This window comes from Sciurus carolinensis, chromosome 16 (assembly GCF_902686445.1).
Source record: "Sciurus carolinensis chromosome 16, mSciCar1.2, whole genome shotgun sequence".
Taxonomy (NCBI): domain Eukaryota; kingdom Metazoa; phylum Chordata; class Mammalia; order Rodentia; family Sciuridae; genus Sciurus; species Sciurus carolinensis.
The window spans coordinates 17,026,683-17,054,632 of NC_062228.1; the positions used below are offsets into that span (position 1 = coordinate 17,026,683).

The 27,950-nt window shown below is 42.7% G+C and overlaps 2 protein-coding genes across 2 annotated transcripts in view; one reads left to right on the plus strand and one right to left on the minus strand.

The window, feature by feature from the left end:
- Positions 1 to 27,950, minus strand: part of Dus2 (dihydrouridine synthase 2) — a 151,817-nt gene that overhangs the window by 36,656 nt on the left and 87,211 nt on the right. Inside the window, exons 5-8 of the mRNA XM_047527911.1 lie at positions 8,903 to 9,044; positions 4,714 to 4,759; positions 1,814 to 1,905; positions 700 to 743 (exon numbers count right to left, since the gene is read on the minus strand). Of these exons, the coding sequence (XP_047383867.1) occupies positions 700 to 743; positions 1,814 to 1,905; positions 4,714 to 4,759; positions 8,903 to 9,044 (324 nt within the window). The remainder of the gene's footprint in view (positions 1 to 699; positions 744 to 1,813; positions 1,906 to 4,713; positions 4,760 to 8,902; positions 9,045 to 27,950) is intronic.
- LOC124966558 (probable ATP-dependent RNA helicase DDX28) lies at positions 19,530 to 21,725 on the plus strand. Its single transcript, XM_047527916.1, has one exon. It carries the CDS (start codon positions 20,694 to 20,696, stop codon positions 21,342 to 21,344), a length of 651 nt encoding a protein of 216 aa, XP_047383872.1. The 5' UTR covers positions 19,530 to 20,693; the 3' UTR covers positions 21,345 to 21,725.

A 27,950-nucleotide genomic window follows, 5' to 3' on the forward strand; every position in this document is an offset into this window, starting at 1 on the left:
CCAAACAACACTCAAATGCAGAAGGGACCCTGACCTCATTCTCTGGTTTGTACAGTTAACAGTCTGTGATCAACAGCAATTACTGCCTGAGTCCCTTCTTCCTATCACTGTCATCAACAACAAAAGATAACATGTACTAAGCATTCCCAATGTGTGACATGCTCCAAAAAATATGCCTGATTTCCTTTGCCCTGCCCTGTGACAGAGGTGGGTAGTACCAATGGTATCATATCACACAGTAAGGAACTAACTTATCAGCAAGGCTAAGTAACTTCCCAAGCTCATACACTTAGCCAGTAGAAAATCCAGAATTGTAACCCAGCTGTATCTTAACTCTAAAACCCTCTTTGATCATGGTACTCTGCTGCCTTTGTTAACTCAGGAAGCAAGAGGACTTACCAAACCTGAGACTTAAAGCCTCAGAACTCACAGTCAGGAGAATCCCCACAAAGGAAATCCAAGGAATAAACATTCAAATTGGGCCTCACACAGGGTCTTTGGTAGCTGGAAACAGGGGGTACATGTGAGTCCCAGGACAGCCTTTAGATGTCATAAAGAGGAAGGGAAATCACCCTCTGCTCAAAACAGAAAGTAATGGGCCACAAAGCAAAAGGGTGGGTCACCTCCAAGGTCATCAGTGATACTAGGACCTCTTCTCTCACAGGAAAGACAAAGGGAGCTCAGGAGGGAGAAACTTACACAAGCCTGGCCACAGCAAGGGCTCGCTCTGCATCTGAGGTCCCCTGGGAACACAAAAGGCTTCATCAACCAATCAGTGCCCTGATAAAGGCAGATGTACACTTACATGCCCATCTGCCCCGCCAATGTGCCCCCCCCCAAACACATACACATTCATGCCCACAAGCAGTGTGGACCATTTGTCTCCCAAAAACCCAGTCCAATGGATGAGCTCACTGGGAAAGGAAAAAAATGGACTTGGAAGACCTAAACAATGTCCTTAATGCTATTGTTATGTTCAATTATACAAAAACATGAAAATAAGAATCTTCTACAAAACATGCAGATACTCACAACTCAATATTCTATAATTATATGTCTACACATTGTTATCAACTTTTTAAAAACCTGAACATCTTTTGGGAGCTATTTCTAAGAAAGCACCAAGGAATGTCCAGAGCAAGAGAACAGAGCAATGGAGTCTTTGCAACCCTAAAGTAAAAGCATAACCGTCCACGAGCAGCAGCACACACTTGCAATCCCAGCAGCTCGGGAGGCCAACACAGGAAGATAGCAAGTTTGAAGCCAGCTCAGCCATTTAGAGAAGCTCTAAGCAACTCGGTGAGACCCTGTCTCAAAAGAAAAAATACAAAGGGCTGGGGAAGTGGCCCAGGGGTTCAGTGCCCTTGAGTTCAATCCCTACTAACAAAAAGTAGAAACAAACACACAAACAGTAAGAAAGTTTAACTACTCTTGAGGAAATCTAATTCCTCCGACAGGAAATAAATACAGACTACAAAAAAAGAAACACCACAACCTGAATATAATCAATGCTAGGGATTCGAAAAATTAATATACAAGTTATGTTGCCAAGCAAAAGATTCCTGTAATTAAGTAAATTAAATCTGAGACTGGAGGCATGGAACAGACTGTGGCAGCCTGATGTCCACACACTGGCTCCCATAGTGTAAGCACTCATGAACGACCCTTCCAAAAATGTTCAAGTCAAGTCTTCAGGAAGCCAATGCTGTGCCAGGAAGCTCAGGCATTCGATGCTGGCCGGCACAGGACCTAACTTATAAGATCCCAACACACAGGAAGCCTCAGGAGGACACTTGACATTGGGGTCTCCTACCATCTGGAAGACCACTCTGCTCTGTTCTCTTTCACAGGTGCGGAAGACTACTCGGTCATCAGGGGCCACAAAATCCACTGTTCTGAGCACCTCTGCAAAAAAACACAAACACATGGGGTACAAGTTCAGCCTAGCCTAAGCCCTGCAAGTGAACACAGCAAAGCATAACCTTGAACGGAAAAAAGGGATCACAGACGTTTGTGCTTCTGACATGGTGATGATGGTCCATCTTACCACCCAGGTAATGGTTTGTTGACTTTATAATTCATTCTTAAACTGCATGTTTGGGTTGTATGTACTTACTCTGAGTGATTACAAGCATTTTACAATTTTTTGAAATATTGGAAAAAACGTACATACAGTGAACTTTGTGTTTTAATACTGGTCCAATTTGTCCTGGAAGGTGGCACTTTGAAGTGCAAGTGACCATTTCTTAATTACTAAGAGTGTGTCAGGAAACTGGAGTGGACCAGTACTCTTTCAGTCAATCTTCACTATTATTTGCAGTTGCCTATTTTCAAATGCATCTATTCACTAAAATTGAATTATAAACCTAATCAATACATGTGGTGTTTCCAGTCATTCATGGACAGTTGCTAAGTGACAACAAACTGCAGTCACCTGACATGCACATCGCCAGCAGATCAAATAAGGTGCCACTCTTGTATCCTTGTTTCAGTTCTCACACTATAAAAATTTGTCCTTTTTACAGTATATTTAGCCCTTCGACTTTTGTATTTTTGTGCTTTTTGTTAGTGATCTCACTGTTTAAAATGGCTCCAAACATACTGCTAAAGTTCTGTCCAGTGCTCTTAAGCACAAGAAGGCTGTTTTGAACCTGTAGGACAAAACACTTGTGTTTGATAAGCCTTGGTTAGGCATGACAATATAGTGCTATTGGCTCTTGAGTTCACAGTTAGTGAATCAATCACATCTTAGCTGGATCTGCCAGTAGAGCTCCATGGTTGAACACCTGCTTGGCATGCACAAGGCACTGGGTTTGATCCCTAGCACCTAAATAAATAGCACAACTTTGAACCAAAACACATGTAAAACAAGTTTAGGTGCTGATCAGAGGATGAAAATGTGACCAGAGGCTAGCAGGGTCATTGAATTCAGTTTTCCCGAACAGATTTTAGTATTCTCAACAACTTAATAGAACATTAACAAAAATGAAGTATATCTCATCTATTCTTTTTAGTGAAGTTCTACAATCACTACTAACATCATTGACTTTCAAATATGACTACTATAAGGCAAAGATACAATGCAGCAGATGGGTGAATATGTCTATCTTGAAGGTTGTTTCAAGAACTAAGAAATTTAAAGCATGTAAAGCATTTCCATAAATGGAATCTATAATTATCATCCCAGCACTGAACAGATTAGAGTAGTACAAAGACAATGACATGTTGGGAGAGGTAATCTAGGTGATCCCTCACAAAAACAGCTTAACATTGGAAGGCAGAAGTCTGAGAGAACCATGAAAAAACAGGTGTGCTAATAATGAAGTATACTGATAACAGGAATACTGAAACCCCAATAAAGGCACTAGAGAAACCAATTCTAATGTGTCCAACATGAGAAAATGTCCTAGTAGAAAAGTTAGTGGCAAACTAATATGTGAGACAGAATCCCATGGGAAGTGGGCACAGATATAAACACATCACAGTTTTATATATTACATGTAATTCATAAAATACATACAGGAAAATTCACGTTATTCCTCTTTATGCTTAACTATTTATTTTTTTTTTGGGGGGGTTATGTGGAATTGAACCCAGAACCTCACAATTGCTGAGGAATTTCCCACCACTGAGCTACATGGAAAACCCTATTATTAAATCTTTTTTTTTTTTTTTCTTTTTCTTTCTGGGTATTGAAAATTTAACCTAGGGGTAATTTACTACTGAGCTACACTCCCAATGTTTTTTATTTTTATTTTGAGACAGATCTCACTAAGTTGCTCAGGCTGGTCTCAAGCTTGCAATCCTCCTTGCCTCAGTTTCCTGAGTCACTAGGATTACAGGGGTGTGCCAACGTACCCAGTTTGATTAACTCTTTGAGTATAAGATTATGGAGGATTTTCATTTTCTAGGTTAACTGGATTTGCGATATTGAATTTTTCATAATATTCAAAAATGTAAATAAGAGAATTTGACAAAACTGAGTCACAACTTCTTGTGAAATATTAAGATCTAATATATACATGTGTATATGCATATTCATATATATCAGAAACCTCAAAGATTACCACAATTCTAATCAAAGTAGAATGAGCTTCATCAATAAACTATAAGTAAAACCACAGTTCCTCACAGTCACTTCCATTTGCACAGGGCTTAAGGTGTACAAAGTACCACTGTCCCTTCTCTTATTTCATTTTCACTTTAACACTACAATTTCAGTAAAGCAAGGCTTATTTTTTAAAAATTTCTTTGTAGTTGTGTATGAACAAAATGCCTTATTTGTTTATTTTTATGTGTTGCTAAGGATTGAACCCAGTGCCTCACACATGCTAGGCAAGAGCTCTACCATTGAGCCACAACCAAAGTCCTGAAGTAAGGCTCATAATTTTCATTTTACTGATGAGAAATTGTGGTGGAAAGAAATCACATGACTTGCCCAAGTCACTGACCAGGCTCAGCACTGAAGCCATCTTGACTCCAAGGCTCCTAGGGTCCCTTGCATATGTGAAACATGGTCATTTCCATGTCACCAAGGCATTCTTGGCCTGCTTCACATTAGGCTTGAGGTGGAGAGCAATGAATGCTCTCAAGGGAGCACATGATCTACACAATTACATTGTGCAGCCAGGCAGGAACCTGGGCAGCGGCAGTGGTAGTGTCACTTGAGCCAAAAGAGCACACACACAATCCTGGGGCCAGGGTTGCACTCACCATTGACAACTCTCTTGCACTGAAGCATCTTGAGATCGATCAGCTCCTGCAGAGGAATTAGAGAACACTGGTCAGTCCTGGATATGGAGGCCCTGGACTCAGGAGAAGTACCTTCATCACACACCTATGGACACTGCTTGGCCAGTCACCCTACTGCCAACAACAAATCATGATTTGGGGGACATGTGGCACTATCCTCTCCACCCAAGAGTGGCAGGCAGGGCTACCCTCCATCAGTTGCTCTTACCAGGGACCTTGGAGATGACTGAGCTGAGAAAGGATGAGCCACTCACAGGGCAGATAACTACCTAGGAAGCAGACACTGGGACATTCTCCTCATTTATTAGTCTCAGCTCAAGCCCACTCCCCTCAACCGCTCACTTCAATCCCAATGCAGAAGGCGATTAGTGAGGAGCTCTGAGGAAAGGTCTAACCAATGATAAAACTGGGACCAGGGCAGACAAGCACAGAGAGGAAGATTTGAGATGAACACAGGAATGAAAAGTGTATCCAGTGTGGCTTCTACTGGATACAAAAGGGGTGAGCTCCCCCACTCTGGAGACATTCGGCACACTCAGAAAAGAAAAGAGGGGTTCTTTAAATTCAGTATTGTAACCATGGAGGGAGCTGGGCGCCAGGGCACACAACTGTAATACAGCCTCAGATACCTACTAAAACCCTCAGGAACTTAAAGAAACCCTATCTCAAAATAAAAAAAAATAAAAAAAAAATAAAAAAATAAAGGGTTGGGCTGGGGATATAGCTCAGTGGTAACACATCCCTTCCTTCAATCCCCAATAGCACACACACACACACACAAAAAAAAAAGAAAAATTAATATGACATTTCCGGATAAACAATGAAATACACCTCATGCTATCATTAGGATGGGAACTATTTTTTAAAAAATGTGCAGAAACTGGAACATTTGTGCATTGTTGATGAAACTGTGAGAGGTTGCAGTCATTATGGAAAATGCTACAGCCATTCTATCAACTATTAAAAATAGAACTACCAAATGATCCCATAATTTCAATTCTGGGAACATATTCAAAAGAACTGAAAGCAGGGTCTACAAGAACGCTTGTACAAACTTTTTCATAGCAACACTATTCACAAATCACAAAGGTAGAAAGAACTAAAATGACCACTGATGAGTGAATGGATAAACAAATGTGGCAGACACATCTCATGGATTATTACTCAGCCATAAAAGAAGAAAATTCTGTCACAGGTTATAACATGAATGAGCTTTTAGGATATTATGCTAAGTAAAATAAGTCCATCAACATTGACCTAGTGGAATACACCTGTAATCACAGTCAACACGGGAGGCTAAAGCAAGAGGACCACCGATTGAAGGCCAGCCTCAGCAACTTAGTGAGACACAAAGCAACTAAGTGACACACTATCTTAAAATTAAAAAAAAAAAAAAATTAAAGGGTTGTGATATAGCTTAGTGGTAAAGAACTCTGGGTTTCAAAATTCAGTATCCGCAAATTTTTTTAAAATGAGTCCATCAAATGATAAACACTGCAACATTCCATTACTGAACATTTATCTAAATAATTCACTTTCTCAGCTGGAGCTGAGGCTCAGTGGTAGAGTGCTTGTCTGGCATGTGAGAGGCCCTGGTTTGATACTAAGTACCACATATAAACAAATATAATAAAAAATCCATTAATAATTAAAAAATATTAAAACAAACAAAAATAAAAACAAATAAATAGTCTAATTTCTAAACAGATAGCAGAAAGGTGACCAGCAGTTAGGAGGAAAAATAAGGAGTTGCTGTTTAATGGGGATAGAGTTTCAATTTTAAAAGATGAAAAAGTTCTGGTGATTTGTCATCATAAATATACTTAATACTACTGTTCTCTTAAAAATGGTTAAGATTGGGGCTGAGGTTGTGTTAGCTCAATGGTATAGCACTTGCCTAGCATGAGTGAGGAACTGGGTTTGATTCTTAGCACTGCATATAAATATATAAAAAAAAATTTTCATTGACATCTAAAAATACATTTTTAAAAAATGGTTAAGACATAACTTTCCTGGCTTTGTATTTGAATATGAGATCAGGAGTAACTCTGAATCCTATACAACCACAAAAATAGGATTCCTGATGAGCAGGGTGGTGCACGCCTGTAATCCCAGAGGCGTGGGAGGATTCTGAGTTCAAAGTCAGCCTCAGCAATGGTGAGGCACACAGCAACTCAGTGAGACCCTGTCTCTAAATAAAATATAAAATAGGGCTGGGGATGTAGATCAGTGGTCCAGTGCCCCTGAGTTCAATCCCCCGCCCCCCAAAAAAGAATAGGATCCTAATTCGAATAAGTTATACTACAAGGATGTATATTATGCCAAAATACATTCTACTCGCCTGTATAATGAAAAAGAACAATTTTTTTTTCTTTTTTAAAAAGAATCCTGTGGCCTAGGCTGAGGTTACAGTTGTCACAGAATGCCTGCCCAGCATATGCAAGGTCCTGGGTTCCAACCTCAGCACTGCCACAAAATAAATATACAAACCCCTATCCCCTCCAAGAGAAAAGGAAAACAACAAACCGACTCCACTGCACTGCTGACCTGGCCCATCGCCCCTACAGCCCCTCACTTCTACCTCCTTCCTCCCTCTATTCCTCAAACACGCAAGTCTTTTCTAAATAACTCCCTTCACCCTACTTCCTTTACCTCAAGCCACCTGCCTGTACTTGTTCCCCAATTAACCTCTTAAATCCCTGAAGTGGTGGCCGGCAGTCCTTCTTCTCCCTCCTTGTTTGCTGTTCATCCTTAAGCCTTAACTCCGCAGCTGTCCCCACTCACCTTATTCTCACAAATACCACCAACAGCCTTCTTTCACTTGATCTCTCTGCCGTCTCACGTTGTTCACACACATGACTGTGGCATCCCTGACAGTAGACTCTTTAATTTGCCTATTTTCTCACATTTTTTCTTCTCACATTGACACCTATCCTCCAAGAAACACACCTAGGAATTAGGGTGTTTTCCCCAAGTACACTCACAGGCCCTCCCTTCTCTCTACACGGTGGGTTCCTCTCCAATTACACACTTTATCTGAGGGTAACTGGGCTTCACATGCAGTTGTGGAAGGTGAGAGACCCTAAACCTAGGAGGTACCTTCACCCAGGTTCCCCAATGGCCACATCTTAACTGTAACACAATATCACTATCAGGATATTGACACTGACACAGGTAAGACACAGAAGGATCCCGTCAATAAAGACTCCTCCTATTGCCTTTTACAGTCACAGTTATCCCATCCCTATCCCCACCCCCAATGGTTTTCTTAAAATATTTTCTTAGTTGTTGATGGACCTTTATTGTTATTAGTGTATATGTGGTACTCAGAATTGAACCCAGTGCCTCACACATGCCAGGCAAGTGCTCTGCCACTGAGCCACAACCCCACCCCCAGTGGGTTTTAAATGAAAGGATGGGAGATGAGAAGTAGCTCAGCAGTGGAGCCCTAGCGTGCACAGAGCTCTGGGTTCCATCTACAGCACAGGAAAAAAAAAAAAGGTGTTAAGATCGGAATAACTGAATAGCATCTGAAACTTTTCACACTCAGTAGGACAACATATCAGGACTAAGGGAAGCTCTCCAGGTTGACTCTGAAACATGCTCAATGAGAAGCACTGCCTGCGCACATTCCCTCATCACCCAACATCAGCTACTCCTTTAATTCTGTTTTTCTCACAGATCTTTCTGAACCTGGGTCTGAACCCCAGTATTCTCCAGAGGGCTCAGCAAGTGTATCTACTGCCCCACCAGCTAACAGCACCAGAAAATCCGATGGCAACCAAAACCCAACTTCGTCCAGGTTCCTCAGCCTGCTTCTGGTCCTTTCTCTCCTCTTCCTAACCTCTGAGTCCATTCACTGATGAACTGAACATATGCTCCTGTGGGGCTCCTGTGGGGGCCAGGGCAGTGCCCAACTTGATGCTCATCTACCCATCTCAGTAACCCAGACACCTCTGCGCTCCCCGGGCTGCTGGCCTCCACTAGGGCCCACAGAGCTCATTGGTGTTGCCGGTTCATCCCCTGCCACCTTCAGTAAACACCTGTGCGGGGAGTTTCCATTCTGCCTCCCCCACTCCTGAACACTCCCGCATCCAAATGAGGAGGCTCCACTGTGGGAAAGCCCTCCCAGGAAACCAGGAGCACTTACCTCACAGTAAACGATGTCAGCTCCATAATCCAGGGCCAGCAGCCGCATTGGGAGAGTGCCCACCCGAACCATAGGGGCTAAGATGAGTTTGTTGTGGAAGCACAGAGAGACACTATTCACGATCATTCCTCCTCTGCTGCACCTGAAGAAAGGAAAAGAAGGTCATAAATTCAAGTGGAAACAGTCCCTTCTATTATCCAGGGAAACATTTCTTTCTTCCTTCCAACCCATAGTCATTTGCTTTCTTTTTGTCTGATCATGCAAAGTATGCATACTCAGTCATGCCTCTAATCACTATTCATTAAGGGCGTAATCTGTGCCAGCCACTGTCCTAGTCTCTTGGGATACATTACACCACAAAACAACAAAAAATGTCTGCTCAGCACAACTTTCTCACTGCTGGAAGAAAGCAGGCAAAAGTCACCAAGCATAACAAGTAAACAAATAATTACACAGCATATTGGAAAACTGGTAGGGCCTGGAAGAGAAAAAAGCAAAAATCTTATTTTTACTTCTTTAGTTTGTTTCTATATTTGTTGGGAGACAGGGTCTCATTATGTTGCCCAGGCTGGTCTCCAACTACTAACTCAAGTGACCCTCATGCCTTAGCTCCCAAGCAGCAGGGACTGCAATTACTTGCCACCACTCTTGGCTGGGTTGTGGTTTTGTTTTTATTTATTTTTAATTTTTGTACTGGGGTTTGCACCCAGAGATACCTTACACCTTTTAATTTTTCATTTTGAGACAGGGTCTCACTCCTTAAGTTGTTTGGGGCATCATTAAGTTGCTGATGCTGGCTTTGAACTATCGGACCTCCTGCCTACACTCAAAACCAGCTGGGACTGGGTTGCAATTTTAATAGAGAAATCAACACAAGCATGGTGGGGAATGTTGGGGATTGAAACCTGTGCCTCACACATGCAAAGTATGTACTCTACCACTGAGTGACCACCCCTGCCCCAGAAGACAAGATGGAAAGGATTAGAGTTAGCTAAGTTGGATGCTAAGGGAAGAATGCATAGCAGAGGCAACAGTCTGTGCTTCTCCTAAGGCAGGACCTTGTCTGATATGTTGGAGGAATGGCAAGGAAGACATGACTGGGCCACAGAAAAGACAAGGGATAGTAAGGGAAGTAAGATACACGATATAATCGCAGTAAGAAGATAAGAGTGAGTAGGTGAGCCAGTGAAGTGCTCTAAGTGGAGGAGAGGCATCAGCTGACATGTTCTTACCTATCATGTGGACTGCTGTGTTAACAGCAAACTGTGGGGGACAAGGGTGATCACAGGGAATCCAGTTAGAAGGCAATTCAGTAGTCAGCATGAGAGATGATGGAAGTTCAGACCAGGGAGCTACAGTGAAGGTGGTAAGAAGGGCTCATATTCTAGGAACACTCTGAAGAGCCAACAGGAACAACAAGAAAACCAAAATCCTAGAGGATCCAAGATGGCGGACTAGAGGGAGGCTGCATTCCTTGTCGCTCCATATCTCAGGTTTCAAGCAGAGGATATCTGTTTCTTGGTGAGGCAGTTTTTGCTACTTATTGATCCCCTGCTGTTTACCCCATTTGTCTACTGTGATCACCTGCAGTCTGCCAGCATAACGACTACTTTTTGAGTGCAGATTGCTCACTGTCAGGCGCCTATCATCTGCCATTTGCCTACCTCTTGCCTGTCCATCGTCCGCCTTTCACCTATCCATCACCCACCGCCTGAGGTTCACCTCCTGATCATCTGACAGCAGTCAGCAAACTGAGCTCAGACTGCCAGTGGAGCGCCAGTTGCCTGATGCTGCCTGGAATTTCACTCTCACTGTACCTGCAGGTTTGGTTACAAGTGGTTGCTGCCATTTTGAAATAAGAACCAGGGCCCATAAGACCCCTGGCCAGACTGACTGAGCCCCGTCTCCAAGATCCCTCAGCCCAAATGATTACTCCCTGCCTCTGGGGCCCTCACATCGACTGACTGCTCCCCGCCACCAGGACCCCCAGACTGATTGCACCCTAACACTAGGCCCTCCAGATCAACTGATTGCACCCCACCTCCAGGATCCTGCAACCAGACCAACCACACCCCACCTCCAGGACCCCTGAACAACCAACCGCACCCCACCTCCAGGACCTCCAGCCGACCACGCCCACACCCCGAGTTGCAGCTCCCCATTTGCCAACACATTTAGAAGCCACAGCAGCCATCTTGGATAATCCTGGAAGCTGTATCTTCCACCTTTAGGTGAGGCAAATCCCATTCTGAGACACCTGCTGGAGATTGGAAGTTCATTGTAAGGTACCTCTCATACATCAGGTACTGAAGACTGGGAGGTTTGAATATATATGACTGTTGTAGTGTAGATTTTCTTTTTTCTCCTTCTCCTTATTGAAAAATTTTAAGTTTTTATTTCTTTACTTTTGTTGCTGTTTTCCTTTTGTTTACCTATTCCCTTAGAGTCTCTTTCTCCCTTTTCGCATGCTAACAACCAACTTCTTTTGATTACACTCTCACTCTATTATCTAGAACTTCTATATATTCTTTTCTTAACAGCTATATCCTATACCCCTCCACATTCTCTTTGTCCTCCATTAGAAACAGCAGACTTTATTGCAAATATATTTGTTATACTAAAGATAATAATTGAACTCATTCTGTTTATTATGACAATATTGTTAATGTCCTCATAGGGGCTATTTGGTATAGGGTTGCATACTGTCTGAACTGGGCACTGCTAATATCGATCTCCCCCTTAAAGAAAAGGTTTTGGAAACCTATAGGGTCACTATAAGTCTATAGGGGGGAAACTGCAATACCCCAGGTCTCCACTCCTAGAGGGAAAGATACAAGAACAACATGAAAAAAACAAAGGAAGAAAATGATCCAAACAAATCTAGATTCTATATTAATAGAATCCAGTGATAGTATGGTAGAAGAAATGTCAGAAAAGGACTTCAGATTATACATGATTAAGATGATTCGTGAAGCAAAGGATGAGTTAAGAGAGCACATGCAGGCAATGAATGATCATACCAATAAGCAGTTGAAAGAGCAACTAAAGGAAGCAAAAGATTATTTCAACAAAGAGACAGAGATTCTCAAAAAAAAAAAAAAAAAACCAAACGGAAATCCTTGAACTGAAGGTAACTAAACTATAACGCAAATAAAAAAACTCAAAGGAAAGCATCACCAACAGATTAGACCACTTGGAGGACAGAACCTCAGACAATGAAGACAAAATATTTAATCTTGAAAATAAAGTTGCCCAAACAGAGAAGATAGTAAGAAATCATGAACAGAACTCCAAGAACTATGGGACATCATGAAAAGACCGAATTTAAGAATTATTGGAACTGAGGAAGGCACAGAGATACAAACCAAAGGAATGAACAACCTATTCAATGAAATAATATCAGAAAATTCCCCAAGCCTGAAGAATGAAATGGAAAATCAAATACAAGAGTTTACAGAACACCAAATGCAAAAAATCACAACAGATCCACACCAAGGCACATTATAATGAAAATGGCTAACATACCAAATAAAGATAGGATTTTGAAGGTTGTGAAAGAAAAGCATCAAATTACATATAGGGGAAAATCAATATGGATAGCAGCAGATTTCTAAACCCAGACTCTAGAAGCTAGAAGGGCCTGGAACAACATATTTCAAGCTCTGAAAGAACATGGTTGCCAACCAAGAATCCTGTACCCAGCAAAACTAACCTTCAGATTTGAAGATGAAATAAAATCTTTCCATGATAAACAAAAGTTGAAAGAATTTACAAATAGAAAGCCTGTGCTGCAGAATATTCTCAACAAAATATTCCATGAGGAGGAAATGAAAAACAGCAAAGGGAGGAAATACCTTAAAGGAAAATCCACTCAAAGGAGAAACCAAGCAAAGTTAAAAACTAAAAATAAGCCCAAGTGACTGGGAATACAAATCATATCTCAATAATAACCCTGAATGTTAATGGCCTAAACTCATCAATCAAAAGAAACAGACTGGCAGAATGGATTAAAAAGGAAGACCCAACAATATGCTGCCTGCAAGAGACTCATCTCATAGAAAAAGACATCCACAGACTAAAGGTGAAAGGGTGGGAAAAAAACCTACCACGCACATGGACTCAGTAAAAAAGGGGGGTTTCCATCCTTATATCAGATAAAGTGGACTTCAAGCCAAAGTTAGTCAGAAGGGATAAAGAAGGACATGTAATACTGCTTAAGGGAACCATAAATCAGGAAGACATAACAATTGTAAATATTTATGCCATAAATAACGGTGCATCCCTGTAAGTCAAACAAATCCTTCTCAATTCCAGGAATCAAATAGACCACAACACAATAATTCTGGGTGACTTTAACACACCATTGTCACCACTGAATAGATCTTCCAAACAAAAACTAAACAAAGAAACCATAGAGCTCAATAACACAATCAATAACCTAGACTTAACAGGCATATATAGAATATTTCACCCATCAACAAGTGAATACACACTCTTCTCAGCAGCACATGGAACCTTCTCGAAAATAGACCATATGTTATGCCACAAAGCAAAAAACAGAGATTCTGCCTTGTGTTCTATCAGGTCATAATGGAATGAAATTAGAAATCAATGACAAAATAAAAAACAGAAATTACTCCAACACCTGGAGACTAAATAATATGCTATTGAATGATAACATGAAATGGATATGCATGGATAACAGAAAACATCAGGGAGGAGATAAAAAAATTCTTAGAGGTCAATGAGAATGACGATACAACATATCAAAATCTTTGGGACACTATGAAAGCAGCGCATTCAAGAAAATAATAATAATAAAAAGTCAACAACTAAAAGACCTAACATTACAGCTCAAAGCCCTAGAAAAAGAAGAACAGAACAACACCAAAAGTAGTAGAAGACAGGAAATAATTAAAATCAGAGCTGAAATCAATGAAATTGAAACAAAAGAAACAATTCAAAAAATTGACAAAACAAAAAGGTGGTTCTCTGAAAAAGTAAACAAAATAGACAAACCTTTAGCCACACTAACAAAGAGGAGAAAGAAAACTCAAATTACTAAAATCTGTGACGAAAATGGAAATATCATGACAGACAACACTGAAATACATAACATAATGAGAAGCTACTTTAAAAATCTATATTCCAACAAAACAGAAAATACCAAAGACATCGACAAGTTTCTAGAGACATATGCTCCTCTCAAACTGAACCAGGAGGACATACACAATTTAAATAGATCAATATCAAACAATGAAATAGAAGAAGCCATCAAAAGCCTACCATCCAAGAAAAGCTCAAGACAGACGGATTCTCAACCAAGTTCTATAAGACCTTCAAAGAAGAACTCATTCCAATACTTCACAAAGTATTCCAGGAAATAGAAAAAGAGGGAACCCTACCAAACTCATTCTATGAAACTAATATCACTCTCACACCCAAACCAGGCAAAGACACATCAAGGACAGAAAATTTTAGACAGATATCCTTGATGAATAGAGATGCAAAGATCCTTAACAAAACACTGGCAAACCGTATCCAAAAACATATTAAGAAAATTTTGCACTACGATCAAGTGGGGTTCATTCCTGGAATGCAAGGATGGTTTAACATCCATAAATCAATAAACGTAATCCATCATGTCAACAGACTTAAGGATAAGAATCATATAGTCATTTCAATTGACACAGAAAAAGCATTCGACAAAATACAACACCCCTTCATGCTCAAAACACTAGAAAAAATAGGGATAGTAGGAACGTACCTGAACATTGTAAAGGCCATTTATGCTAAGCCCACGGCCAAAATCATTCTTAATGGAGAAAAACTGAAAGCATTCCCTTTAAAAATGGGAACAAGATAGGGATGCCCTCTTTCACCACTTCTATTCAACATCGTACTCGAAATACTAGCCAGAGCAATTAGACAAATTAAAGAAATTAAAGGAATATGAATAGAAAAGAGGAACTTAAGCTGTCACTATTTGCTGATGACATGATTCTCTATTTAGAGGATCCAAAAAACTCCTCCAGAAAACTTCTAGACCTCATCAATGAATTCAGCAAAATAGCAGGTTATACAATCAACATGCATAAATATAAAGCATTTTTATACATAAGCGATGAAACATCTGAAAGGGAAATAAGGAAAACAACTCCATTCTCAATAGCCTCAAAAAAAAAGAAATACTTGGGAATCAATCTAACCAGAGGTAAAAGATCTCTACAATGAAAACTACAAGACATTGAAGAAAGAAATTGAGGAAGACCTTAGAAGATGGAAAGATCTCGCATGTTCTTGGATAGGCAGAATTAATATTATCAAAATGGACATACTTCCAAAGGCGCTATACAGATTTAACACAATTCCATTTAAAATCCCTATGACATTTCTCAGAGAAACAGAAAAAGCAAACATGAAATTCATCTGGAAGAACAAAAGATGCAGAATACCCAAAGCAATCCTGGGCAGGAAGAGTGATGCAGGAGGTATCACTATACCAGAACTTAAACTATACTATAGGGCAACAGGAACAAAAATGGCATGGTACTGGCAACAAAATAGACAGGTAGATCAATGGTACAGGATAGAATACACAGAGACATACCCACATAAGTAACCTCATACTAGACAAGAGTGTCAAAAACTTACAATAAAGAAAAGATAGCCTCTTCAACAAATGGTGCTGGGAAAACTGGAAATCCATATGCAGTAAAATGAAACTAAACCCCTATCACTCACCCTGTACAAAACTCAACTCAAAATGGATGCAGGATCTAGGAATTAGACCTGAGATCCTTCACCAAATAGAAGAAAAAGTGAGCCCGAATCTCCATCATGTTGGCTTAGGATCAGACTTCCTTAATAAGACCCCCATAGTGCAAGAAATAAAAGCAAGAATCAATAAATGGGATAGATTCAAACTAAAAAGTTTTTTCTCAGCACAGGAAACAATCAATAATGTGAAAAGAGAGCCAACAGAGTAGGAGAAAATCTTTTCCACACACACTTCAGATAGAGCACTCATCTCCAAAGATTATAAAGAACTTAAAAAACTTTATACCCAAAATACAAAGAACCCAGTCAATAAATGGGCTAAGGAAATGTTCAGAGACTTCACAGAAGAAGATATACAGGTGATCAACAAATATATGAAAAAGTGCTCATCATCCTTGGTAAGTAAAGAAATGCAAATTAAAACCACTCTAAGATTTCATCTAACTCCAATTAGAATGGTTATTATCAAGAACACAAGCAGTAATAAGTGTTGGTGTGGATGTGGGGAAAAAGGCACACTCATACATTGCTGGTGGAGTTGCAAATTGATGCAGCCACTCTGGAAAGCTATATGGAGATTCCTCAGAAAGCTTGGAATGGACTCACCATTTGACCCAGCCATCCCACTCCTCAGTTTATACCCAAAAGACTTAAAATCAGCATACTACAGTGATGCAGCCACATCAATGTTCATAGCAGCTCAATTCACAATAGCTAGACTGTGGAGCCAACCTAGATGTCCTTCAACTGACGAACGGATAAAGGAACTGTGGTATATATACACAATGGAATATTACTCAGCCATAAATAGTAAAATTATGGTATTTGCTGGTAAATGGATGAAGTTGGAAAGTATCATGCTAAGTGACATAGGCCAAGCCCCAAAAAACCAAAGGCCGAATGTTTTCCCTGATAATTGCCTGACATTATATAATGATGGGGGGTGGCGGGGGAAGAGAAGAATGAAGGAACTTCGATGGTGTAGAGGAAAAAGGGGTGGGAGGGGGTGGGAATAGAAAAACAGTAGAATGAAACAGACAGTATTACCCTATATATATGTATGATTACATGAATGGCGTGAATATACATTGTGTACAACAATAGAAAGGAAAAGCTATACTCCATTTGTATACAATGAATCAAAATGTGTCTGTAAAAATAAAAAATATTTTAATTAAAAAAAAAAAGAAAACCAAAATCCTGTATCTAAGCAGTAACTACTGTTGATACTTCATTCTAACAATCATGGCCTCCTCTAAGAAGTCACAAAGCTTGCCTAGTATGCTCTGCTCACTTACTGATACTGTTCCACTTGCTTTGTACTCCTTGGGCCCCTTCAGCCCAGCTTCTACCTCTGCCACTCTGTCTCACTACACAGACAAAAGCTAATGACCTGAAGGTTGCTCACTCTACTAGACACTTATCTCACATTTTTTCAATACGAGGAAGTGACACCGTATAGCCCTCCCTCTTCCTCGAATTTCTTCCCCTCCTTGGTTTTCCTGACCCAGAACTCCTTGTTTCCCTCACCCTCTTGTCCCCTGCTGAGAAGTCAACTTCACTTATGACGGTTTCTACTTAGTCTTGGGCCCTGTTCCCTTCTCATTCCCAAATTAGCCCATGTAAACTTATTTACTCACATAGCTGAAAATATTAGCTAATTGTAGGTAAGCTGCTAAAAGTACCTCTTCTCTACCTGGACTAGGAGTGTAGCTCAATGGTACAGCACTTGCGTAGCATTTAGCATGCACTAGACCTTGGATTTGATCCTCACAACCAAGAAAGAAAGAAAGAAAAGAAAAGAAAGAAAAACACTTTTCCCCCAGTCAATAATGTAAATGTTGCTTTAATATACAATAATATAAACTCCACAAGACTAGGAATTTTGTTGACAGCTCACTCTTCCAACAGTACCTGCAACATGTGTGGTACTCAGATAATATTTGTTTCTCTTGCTACTAGGAATTGAAACTTGAAAAAAGGGGAACATAACCAATGAGCCACAGTCACATCCCCAGCCCTTTTTATGTTTTATTTTGAGACAAGCACTTACTGAGTAGTTCAGGACCTCCCTAAGTTGCTGAGGCTGGTTTTAAATTTGTGATCCTCCTGTCTCAGCCTCCAGAGCTTCTGGGATTAGGAATGCACACCATTATGCCCAGCAAAAAAACTCTCTAAAATGAATACATGAATGAATGACTAAATCATTATAACCTGAGATTCAAGGAACATACCAAGCTCCTGCTCATAGTTTTCTTTTTTTTATTTCCAATAAAAGAACCTTTCCTGTTTCTGCAGCATAAATATAAATCTACTATTTTAATAACAAATAGAGGTTGCTCAATGTCTGCTACGAACACCATGAAAAGAGAGGGACTTTAGGCAGTGTCTGATGATTTGACAAGAAATTAGAGAAAATGGACAAAAATGGACTCAGACAAAATCCAACCCCTATGAGATTTTAAGGTAATTATAAAGTCTCCAGCATGAGAAAGAAATGCATACTTAAACAGTTAACCCTGCCCTGAATAAATGAACAAAATTTAAATGCACATACACACATACATATGTATTGTTCTTTTCTGATATTCCTTCAATTATCTGATATGATTTGGCGCAAAGCAATTCTTTGTTTAATATCTGAAAAACAGTAGCACATGGATATGGATGAAACTCGTCAGGTCAGACATCCAAAGAGCCATTCAGATAAGAAACAAAACCTCTGAGTTTTTAGAAAGAATAATAAAAGTAGCATTGAAGTTGAGCATGGAGTCACACACCTATAATTCCAGTTATTTGGGAGGTTGAGAAAGAAGGATTGCAAGTTCAAGGCAAGTCTGGAAAACTTAGTAAGACCCTGTCACACCATGAAATTTAAAAAGGGTCGAGGACGTAGCTCGGTAGTAGTAGAGTGCTTGCCTATCATGTGTGAGGTTCTTGGTTCAAGCATTCTCCACCAAAACAAAAGGTCTCTTAATATGCAATACAGACAAATTATGTTTGTTTTCCGTGCTTTTTCTTTTTTTAATGAACCCAGGACATTCTGGTATGCAAGAGCTCTCCCAACTGAGATATCTCCTTAGTCCCAGACATATTTTTCTCCAGAATATTTTCAATTCACAGTTGATTGAATCTACAGAACTGCATCCTGAGGTTAGGAAGGGCCACCTATATTGGTGGCACACGGTTAAGAACCTCCCATGTAATCATTCCATAAACATTTACCTTATCTCCCATCCCAGAACTTCAGACTACAAAAATGTGACACCCATTTTCAGAATTTTCAGGAAGGATGACCAGTGTAGTTCTTTTTTGACAAATTCAATACCTGAATTGAAGTGAGGTAAGTCAAATAGCTGATGACTTCCCCGAAGTGTAACTGGATCTTCACTACTACATTCTGAGAAATTAAGGTATCTGAGAGTGAAGGTGAGTCGGCCGCGGTGCGTTCAGGATGAGAAGTTGGGAAGGGTGACAAGGAAGCAGAGTGAAATTTGGCTTAGCATATTGAAATGCAATGAAGAGATGTCACCGACAGAAAGAAAGCTTTAAGATCTTACCTCCCGCTTCAGAGAAAAACAAGTTTAAGTACACCATCTTGTACTGCGGGTTCTGAGCCAGAGTGGGGCGGGAATTCAGCCTAGATTTACAAATCCACACCCTTGTCTCAGCCCCCTGGCGGACCATTCATTCAACGCTCGCAGAGCACTTATTACCAGTACTTCCGCAGGCTCCACATGCCTGAAAACGACGCGCATCCCTCACCCTCACAGTTTACAAGGGGACCCTGGCACTGAACAAGCCCTCAAGAGGGGCAATGAGGACTACAATCCAGAACCTCAAGGAATGGGCACACACTCTCCAGGAGACACCAGCACATCTGCTCCATAGGACCAGAGCCCCACTGCCGCTTGGTCCCCGCTTCTGGCGACAGCGCTCTCCCCACCCTAAGGTTGGTCTGGGTCTGGATGTCTCCATTCCTGTTCACACCTACACACCTAGCGGTCACTGAATTGCACGGACCTTGCCCACTTCCTGACCACAGTACTGCTCCGCAGGCCTTACTGAACAGCGCCAGCCACCGTACGCGAGGGAGCGGCGCATACGTGACGTCACTGAAGTGCGCCTCTCCAGCGGCAAGGGCAACACAGCTCTGGCACAGCCAACGTTGCTGTTTCCGGCCCCCGACTATGCTCTTTCCGGCCCCACTCGATTGCTGCAGGAGCCCCGCCGAGATATGTCGGTCCGCGATCCCGAGGAACCCCGGGCAGTGGTGTGAATTCCGCGGACATTACACCGGCCGCAGGAACAGCGACGGAGCAGGCGTCAGAGTGCCCACCTACCGGTGTCAATGCGACTGGGACCACTGCTCCTCTCCGCCCGGCAGCCCGAGTTGAACCAGCCAGCGCGCCGCACCCTGGGAGGTTGGGAGTGCGCAACGCTCGCCTCGCGTGGGTGGAGACATCGACGCGCGCATCGGGACTGTTTCTACATCGAGCGCGCACAACTGGACGTGCCACCGCTGCGACACCTCGTCCCAGGACAGCTTCACGGACCTGGGTCTGCAGCCCCGGGTGCTGCGCGCACTGCACGAAGCTGCTCCTGAAGTCGTTCGACTCACCACCGTGCAGTCGGGCACCATACCCCTGCTGCTTCGCGGCCACCACCTCCTTTGTGCCGCGGAAACTGGCAGTGGCAAGACTCTAAGCTATCTACTTCCACTTCCGCAACGGATCCTTGATCGTCTGGCTCTGGACATCCACCTTGTACCTGCTCCCAGGGGTCTGGTCCTTGGGCCTTCCCGAGAATTAGCGGAACAGGTACAGGCTGTGGCCCAATCGCTGGGCAGCTCCTTGGACCTGCAGGTGCAAGAGCTAGGGGGAAGCCCTAGCATTCGAAGAATTAGGCTACAACTGTCCAAACAACCGTCAGCACATGTTATAGTTCCCACACCGGAGGCTCTGTGGAAGGCCCTGAAGAATAAACTGATTACCCTGGAGCAACTCTCCTCATGATGGATGAGGCAGACACGCGGCTGGATGAAAGCTTCCTAGACCTTGTGGACTACATCTTGGAAAAGAACCATATAGCCCAAGACCCAACTGACTTAGAAGACCCCTTTAATCCCGAAGCTCAGTTAGTGCTGGTGGGAGCCACATTTCCTGAAGGGGTGAGCCAGTTGCTGAATAAAGTGGGGAGCCCAGGATCTCTCACCACCATCACCACTTCACAGCTCCACTGCATCATGCCTTATGTCAGACAAACATTTCTGAGGCTGAAGGGAGCACAGAAGGTGGCAGAGTTGCTGCAGATCCTCAAGCAGCGTGACAAAGAGAAGCCTGCAGCCTCAGGAACTGTCCTGGTGTTCTGTAACAGCTCCAGCACTGTCAACTGGCTGGGATATATTCTGGATGACCCCAAATTCAAACACCAAAGGCTTCAGGGACAAATGCCAGCCTCAGTGAGGGCAGGCATCTTCCAGTGCTTCCAGAAGGGATCCCAAGACATACTGCTCTGCACAGACATAGCCTCTCGGGGCCTACACAGCACCCATGTGGAGCTGGTTGTCAATTATAATTTTCCCCTCACCCTGCAAGATTACATTCACAGAGCAGGGAGGGTGGGCCGGCTTGGGAGTCAGGTGCAGTTGTCAGCTTTGTGACCCATCCCTGGAATGTGAACCTGGTGCAGGAGATTGAACTGGTAGATCACAACAGGAAAAGCCTTCCAGCACTTAACATCCTCTGTGAGAGAGCCTTTGCCTTAGGAAGCTTCATTTTGGCTCACTCAAATGTGATTCTTGATTAGGGATCTTTACTGGTGCCCTGGGTGGGTGAACACACTTGTCAACTACGCTGCACTTAATACCTCACAGGGCCTGGTGAGCTGCTAGTGGCTTTGAAAGATGAGCTACTGGCCAGTATTGGAGTAATGGAGCATTGGACCAAAGCAGCATACTCTTTCACATAAAATGTGAAAAATAAAATAGATTTTGGTTTTAGTCATGTTGTCATTTCTAGCAATAAATAAAGCTTTCATGGGCTGCCATCACAATAATCATCATTGTGGCAGACCTCATTGTGTTCCGATAATGCATGCTTCCAACTGCTGCCTGTAGGACAAAGATTTGGTTGAGTTTATTTTCTTTTTTTGCAGTAGTGTGGATGGCAAGCTCCCTACCACTGAGCTACATCCCAAACCTATTATTTTTTGTTCTTATATTTTATTCTGTTTTGTTTACAGTTCCAAAGTTTGAACCCAGGGGCACTCTACATTGGGCTACATCCCTGCCCTCCTTTTTTTATAACTTATTTCTGGTACTGGGGATTGAACCCAGGGGTGCTTCACCACTGAGCTATATGCTCAGCCCTTTTTATTTTTATTTTGAAACAGGGTCTTAATGCGATGATGAGACTGGCCTCAAACTTGTGGTCCTCCTTCCTAGGCCTCCTGAATGGATGGGATTACAGGCCTGCATGACCACACATAGTTGGTTTGCCTTTTTTGATGAAAGGGTAGTAAAATGATAATGTAATTTTGTATTATGTTAGTAGATCATAAACATGTTTTAAATTTTATGCTAAAATATGCCTATCATTTTGCTTTGTAAAATCACTGGAGACCCGCATTCTGCTTTAGAGAACCTCTAACAGCCGGAAGGCTGTCCATCACCTAGAAATGTGACAAATTCATCCTCTCAGCTATACATCTGGACCTCCAACAATGTGAAACCCTACTGTTGAACAGAACACCTCTGCATATCTTGGATAGGTCCCTTAGCCTCCTTTTGAGAACTCACTTGTAAAAAGAGGAGGTGCAAAGAATTTTTTTTCCGTGTGTGTCTGTGTGTGTGTGTGTGTGTGTGTGTGTGTGTGTGTTTTGACCAGAATCAAACCAAGAAATTCATGTATATTAGACAAACACTTATCATTGAGCCACATCTCCATCCCATCAAAGGATTTATCTTTGGAGCAGAAAGAGGTCAAGAATGGCCTCCCTTTCTTTTATTCTGTGCACATGTTCAAATCTAAACTTCAGACCCACTTGCAAGAAGCATTCCCTCAACTAATACATTCATATCTCTGACTTTCTAACAGTTACATGCTTAGGGTCAGGACCATGCAAACTAGCTGTCTCTGTGTTTAATCATGACTGTGTGATCAGTTTCAGAATTTGGGTTTCTCAGAATCTTGGTCCCCTGTGGTCATTGGCTGTCCCAACCCCCAGCTGTGCTCCATAGACAGTGGTTATTTGTCTAGTATATGGTGGGAAGGCCAGAAGTGAGGGCGCAGGCAGAGTTCTCTACTTTCACCCTGCTTTCCATAAAACACCAAGGGTCTGACGCCTACCCCTCAAGTCACCCATTCCTTTCTGTGACCTCTGTCGGTCGTGATGACATCACAAGCCGCAGTATCCATGGCAGGGTAGCTAGGAAACTTCCATACCAGTTCTCTACAAGACACCTGCGCGTCTGGCTGCTAGAGACAGAATGTCTGACCGGATGTTTTATATCTAGTCTAACTTGTCTTCCGTGTCCTGGGAGAGCAATGTGGCAGTTAGGCCTAGGCCAGGAATCTGTAATGGAGCCCTTGGTAAATACACAACCTCACTGGATGGCCACACGTTCCCTTTGGGCTGGCCCATCACACCTCAGGACTTCCCTGTCCATGAGTAAGACCAAAGGTCTGCTGCTCCCTCAAGGACCCACAGTGCTTGTGCTCACTGCTCAGGCAAGTGTTCCATGGCTATCCTGCCATGGAAACTGTGGCTTTGATGTCATCACGACCCACTGAGGTCACAGAAGGGAATGGGTGACTTAAGGGGTAGGCGTCAGACCTTTGGTGTTTTATGGAAAGCAGTGTGAAAGTGGAGAACTCTGCCTGTGCCCTCTCTTCTGGCCTCTCCACCCATATACTAGACAAATAACAACTGTCTGTGGAGCACAGATAGGGGTTGGGACAGCCCATGACCACAGGGGACCAAGATTCTAATCTCTGTCAATCCAGCCCTCCCCTTCAGACTCCCCAGATGCTTCCTTCAGAGCCCAGTACACTGCTACTCATCTACGGTCCCAGCTACTTGGGGCTGAGGTGGGAGGATCACCTGAGCACAGGAGATGGGCTCAAGGATCTGGGTGGGGAACAGAGTGAAACCTGAGCAAAAAGGTGAGACCCCCATCACCAAATCAGAAAGGCGGCTTTCTACACATCCTTCCTTTACAAGACGCTTACAAAAGTGTGCTGTGCTTTCCTTCTCAAATGATGGAGCACTTTGAGGAAGAGCTCTTGGGCCTCTCATCAATCACACCTTCAGACGCAGAAACCTTTACCATATTGTCAGGGATACACACATGGGCTCCCTCACACATATCCCAGCCTGATCTGCTTATGAAAAGGTGTCATGCCCCTGAGAAGAACAGAAAGGCCAGGGGGAGAGACAAAATGTTAAGTGAGTCTTGAGGTATGAGGAAATGGCATCTCAGGAAGGGAATGTGAAAAGACTATTGGGCCTGAAATTGGTACCCAGAATTTGGATCTGGATCTCTGGATCCCTCTGTACCAGAATATGGCCTGCAGAAAGTGGTAGGGTTGGACACAGTGGTATGCAACCACAGTGCCAGCTACTGAGGAGGCTGAGGCAGGAGAATTGCTTCTGCTCGAGTTCCAGGCCAGTCCGGGGCAACATAACAAAACACCATCTTAAAAAAAAAAAAAAAAAGAAAAAGGCATTAGAAAAAATGTATAAACACAGGACTACAACTCAGTGTGGTTGAAACAAGTTGTATCAGTGGGTCCCAACAGCACCTGCTAAGGTCAGAGGGGCTTTACCAATTCATATTAGACTATTTTTTCGAAACCTTGAAAATTATTTCCATTAAAGCCTCAGAAATGACAACCTTAAGACATCTGACTCAAAGTAGAAGGGAGAGACTGAGGTGTGGAGTCCTATATCCGCATTGGTGCAAAATACAAAATCCTCAAATGATTGGTAGGTCTAGGAGACTAAAGGACTGGTGGTTTTGAGTGGTGTGATGCGCTGATTGGATAGGTACTCAATAAAAAAAGCAGCAGCTTCCGCAATAAACGAGTCAGCAGCTCTCCCCTGCCTACCTGGCTCCCAGTGTCTGTGTGGTTATTGACACCACGCCCTTCACCCCCCATTACATGAGCCCCATAGTAAACAATACTGACAGAGTGTTGTTTGTGATCATTTTGGGGTTTGATTGTTCTCTCTGGAATGGGGAACAAATCCTGTTCTCCTGTTGCTTCTATGGGCTCCACAGAACTCAAGTACTTTTACAGAAAGCATCCCTTGAGGAGACAGAAAACATCCAGGGAGGTGACAGGCAAAAGCTGTGTTTCAGATGCCCAGGAGATAAGAAGGCTTCAGTCAGAACATGAAGAAACAGGAGAGGGAAGTGCTGGTGGCAGATTGTAAGAAGTAGAAGTGACTGATGGGTTCTGGTTTTCCTACCAGCAGCAGTGCCTCCCGCGTCTCCTCCTACACCTGCATACTACCATGTCCTCTACCAAGGATGTGGAGAAACCCAGGTGGGCTGGCATGGGGAGACATATTGCCTGGTTGGTGGCTATCGGCTCTATGGGGACGCTCCCTTGGACACTCAAGCAAAGGTCAAAACAGAGAAGCCAGCAGAGAAGCCAAAGGAGAGAGCCAGAAGGGTTCCCAAAAAATACCATGCTCCATCAGATATGGAGAGGGCCCTGGGATGCACTAGCCCCAAAATTCTAAAACCAGAGTGACAAGAGACCGATGACACAGAAGCTTCCTGACTGAGCCTCTCTGTGCAGAGGATATTCAACTATCTGGGATAACTAATGCATCTTTTTTTGTTTTCCACGTAAAATTCCTATACTTATTTTACAGACATAAAAATTGTATTGTTGCTGTTGTGTTAACTATAAAGTCATTCAAACATAACAAAAATTTGAGGGAATCACTGAAGGTGGTTTCAAATGGCTTTCAGTGCTGTCACAGCTGGGACCTTGCTTTAGCTTGCCATGAGCAAATACTGCAGCTTTTACTGGTGTCTTCAGAGCTTGGCGGAGACTGGATCCAAATTTATAAGCCATCCTTTATACTCCTTCTTCTCACTGGCTTCACTCTGATTTCTTTGTAAATGTAGTCTTCCCATTCAAAGGGGCTTTTCTTCATCCATTCACTCATGGTTGCCAGTTGGTGCTTAACATTTAAGCCTCACAAAGGAGGGAAATAGCAGTTGAAATGCCTCCCAGCCCTCCTATTACCCTGCAGGGAGCAGAGCACGCTGGAGCTAGGCAGGCCTCATACTGGAACCTAAAATTCCCTCTGTCACAATACAGTTGCTCAAATCTATTTTCCCTTATACATATTAACTATATCAACCTAGGATTCTGTATGTAATAAATGAATTTTTTAAACTAGTCTTCACTAAATGTGTTCAGCTAATCCATCTTCTGAAGTGATCCCCACTGCCCTACTGGAGACAGACCTGAGTAAATCTGCAGGAGCCTTTCTCAGCCAGGGGGCCCCTTCCTAATCAATAAGACACAGGCAAGGAAGCTCAGAAAACTAGAGTCTGAAAAGAGAGACTCATTGGAACATGCCATGGCTGAAGCTGGCCTTCAAGACCTGGCATTCCCCTGTTCAATCCTCTGCAGTCCCACCTTGCACAGAAAAGAACTGCGCTCTGTAGGCACGTGAAGAGGCAAGTGAAAAGAGAGGGAAAGTGACCTAGCAGGGACCTGATCCACCCATAAGATCCACCCTGAGTCACTGACAGAAACATCAGCACAATCCAGGAGGGGAAGGCTTCCTGAAACTCAAAGCAGTGTTTATCCAGTGAGCCTCCTGCCTGTGGTCTCTGCAGGCACAGTAGCTACCTGCAGCAGGAATGGTGTGGGGAAAGGCAGCAATGCCTCCCTGAGCCCCACATTCTCCTTTACTCCCAGCCCCTTAGGGCCCCAAGACACCCATAGTCCTCAAAAAATTCCTCTGTAACAGTGTTTGACTTGAATTTAAGCTTGTCTAAGGTCAACCTTCAAGCCCCCCATTTCCCTTCAAGTGCATTCCTACATGGAGGCCTGGTCTTCTAAGTCCTTCTGCCTTCAAAAGGGACTCTCGGGTACAGTTTCTAACTGATAACTTCTTCAGTGATGCCTAGGTGAACTAGGTCAGAACCCAGGCCACTTCATCAAGAAATGAGAGCCGCAGACTGAGGGTGTAGCTCTTGGAAAGCATGTGCTTTAGCGTGCATGAGGCTAATGGGGCTCCAATCCCAGAACCAAAATGAACATCTGATGAGTGCTTCCATGTGTAAGTGGAGTACGTGTGTGTGCGAGAAGAGGGGCCAGAATGAGAAGATGACACTGGTCCATCTACGGTCCACCCATCCAGCTATCCATTTATTCAACAACTCTTTATTAAGCACCTCTTACATCCCAAGTACTGTGCTAAGTGTTTGGAAGATATTATTGAGGGAGATGAGCCCAGCTCCTCTTATCAAGCACCACCAACAAAGGGTGAGACAAGGATATGATACAATGTCAGGGGCCTGGGTTGTAGCTCAGTGATAGAGTGCTTGCCTAGTGTGTGCAAGTTCCTGTGTTTCACCCCCAGCAATAAACAAAAATTTTTAAAAATTCAAGTAATCGTAATTGGCATTAAAAAAAAATAAAAAGAGGCCTATGCTGTGGCTCAGTGGTGCAGCATTTTAATGGCATGTGTGGGACACTGGGTTTGATTTTCAGCAGGACATATAAATAGAATAAATGCCCATCAACATCTAAATAATATTTTTTAAAATTCCATTGTCTAAGAAAAGGAAAATAACAGCATGGAGTGATGAATACTACATTATATCAGATAATCAGAGAAGGCTTCTTTAAAGAGAGGGCCTTTCAGCAGAGATGCAAGTGAGAGAGTCGGGGAGGAGCTGAAGAGAGAGCATTCCTGGACCAAAGAGCACAGGTAAAGACGCTGAGGTAGAAATGAGACTGACCGACTGCAGGAGCGGAGAAAGGCTAGTGTGGCCAGGAAGGAAAGCTTGAGAAGCAGGAAAGTTGTGGTTGGAGAAGTGGGTGTGAGTAGGGCACGTCAGCAACAGTGAGGAGTGTGAACTCACAATGGATCAAGGACCTTGAAATCAGACCAGAGACCCTGAATCTTATAGAAGAAAAAGTAGGTCCAAATCTTCACCTTGTTGGCTTAGGATCAGACTTCCTTAACAGGACGCCCATAGCACAAGGAATAAAAGCAACAATCAATAACT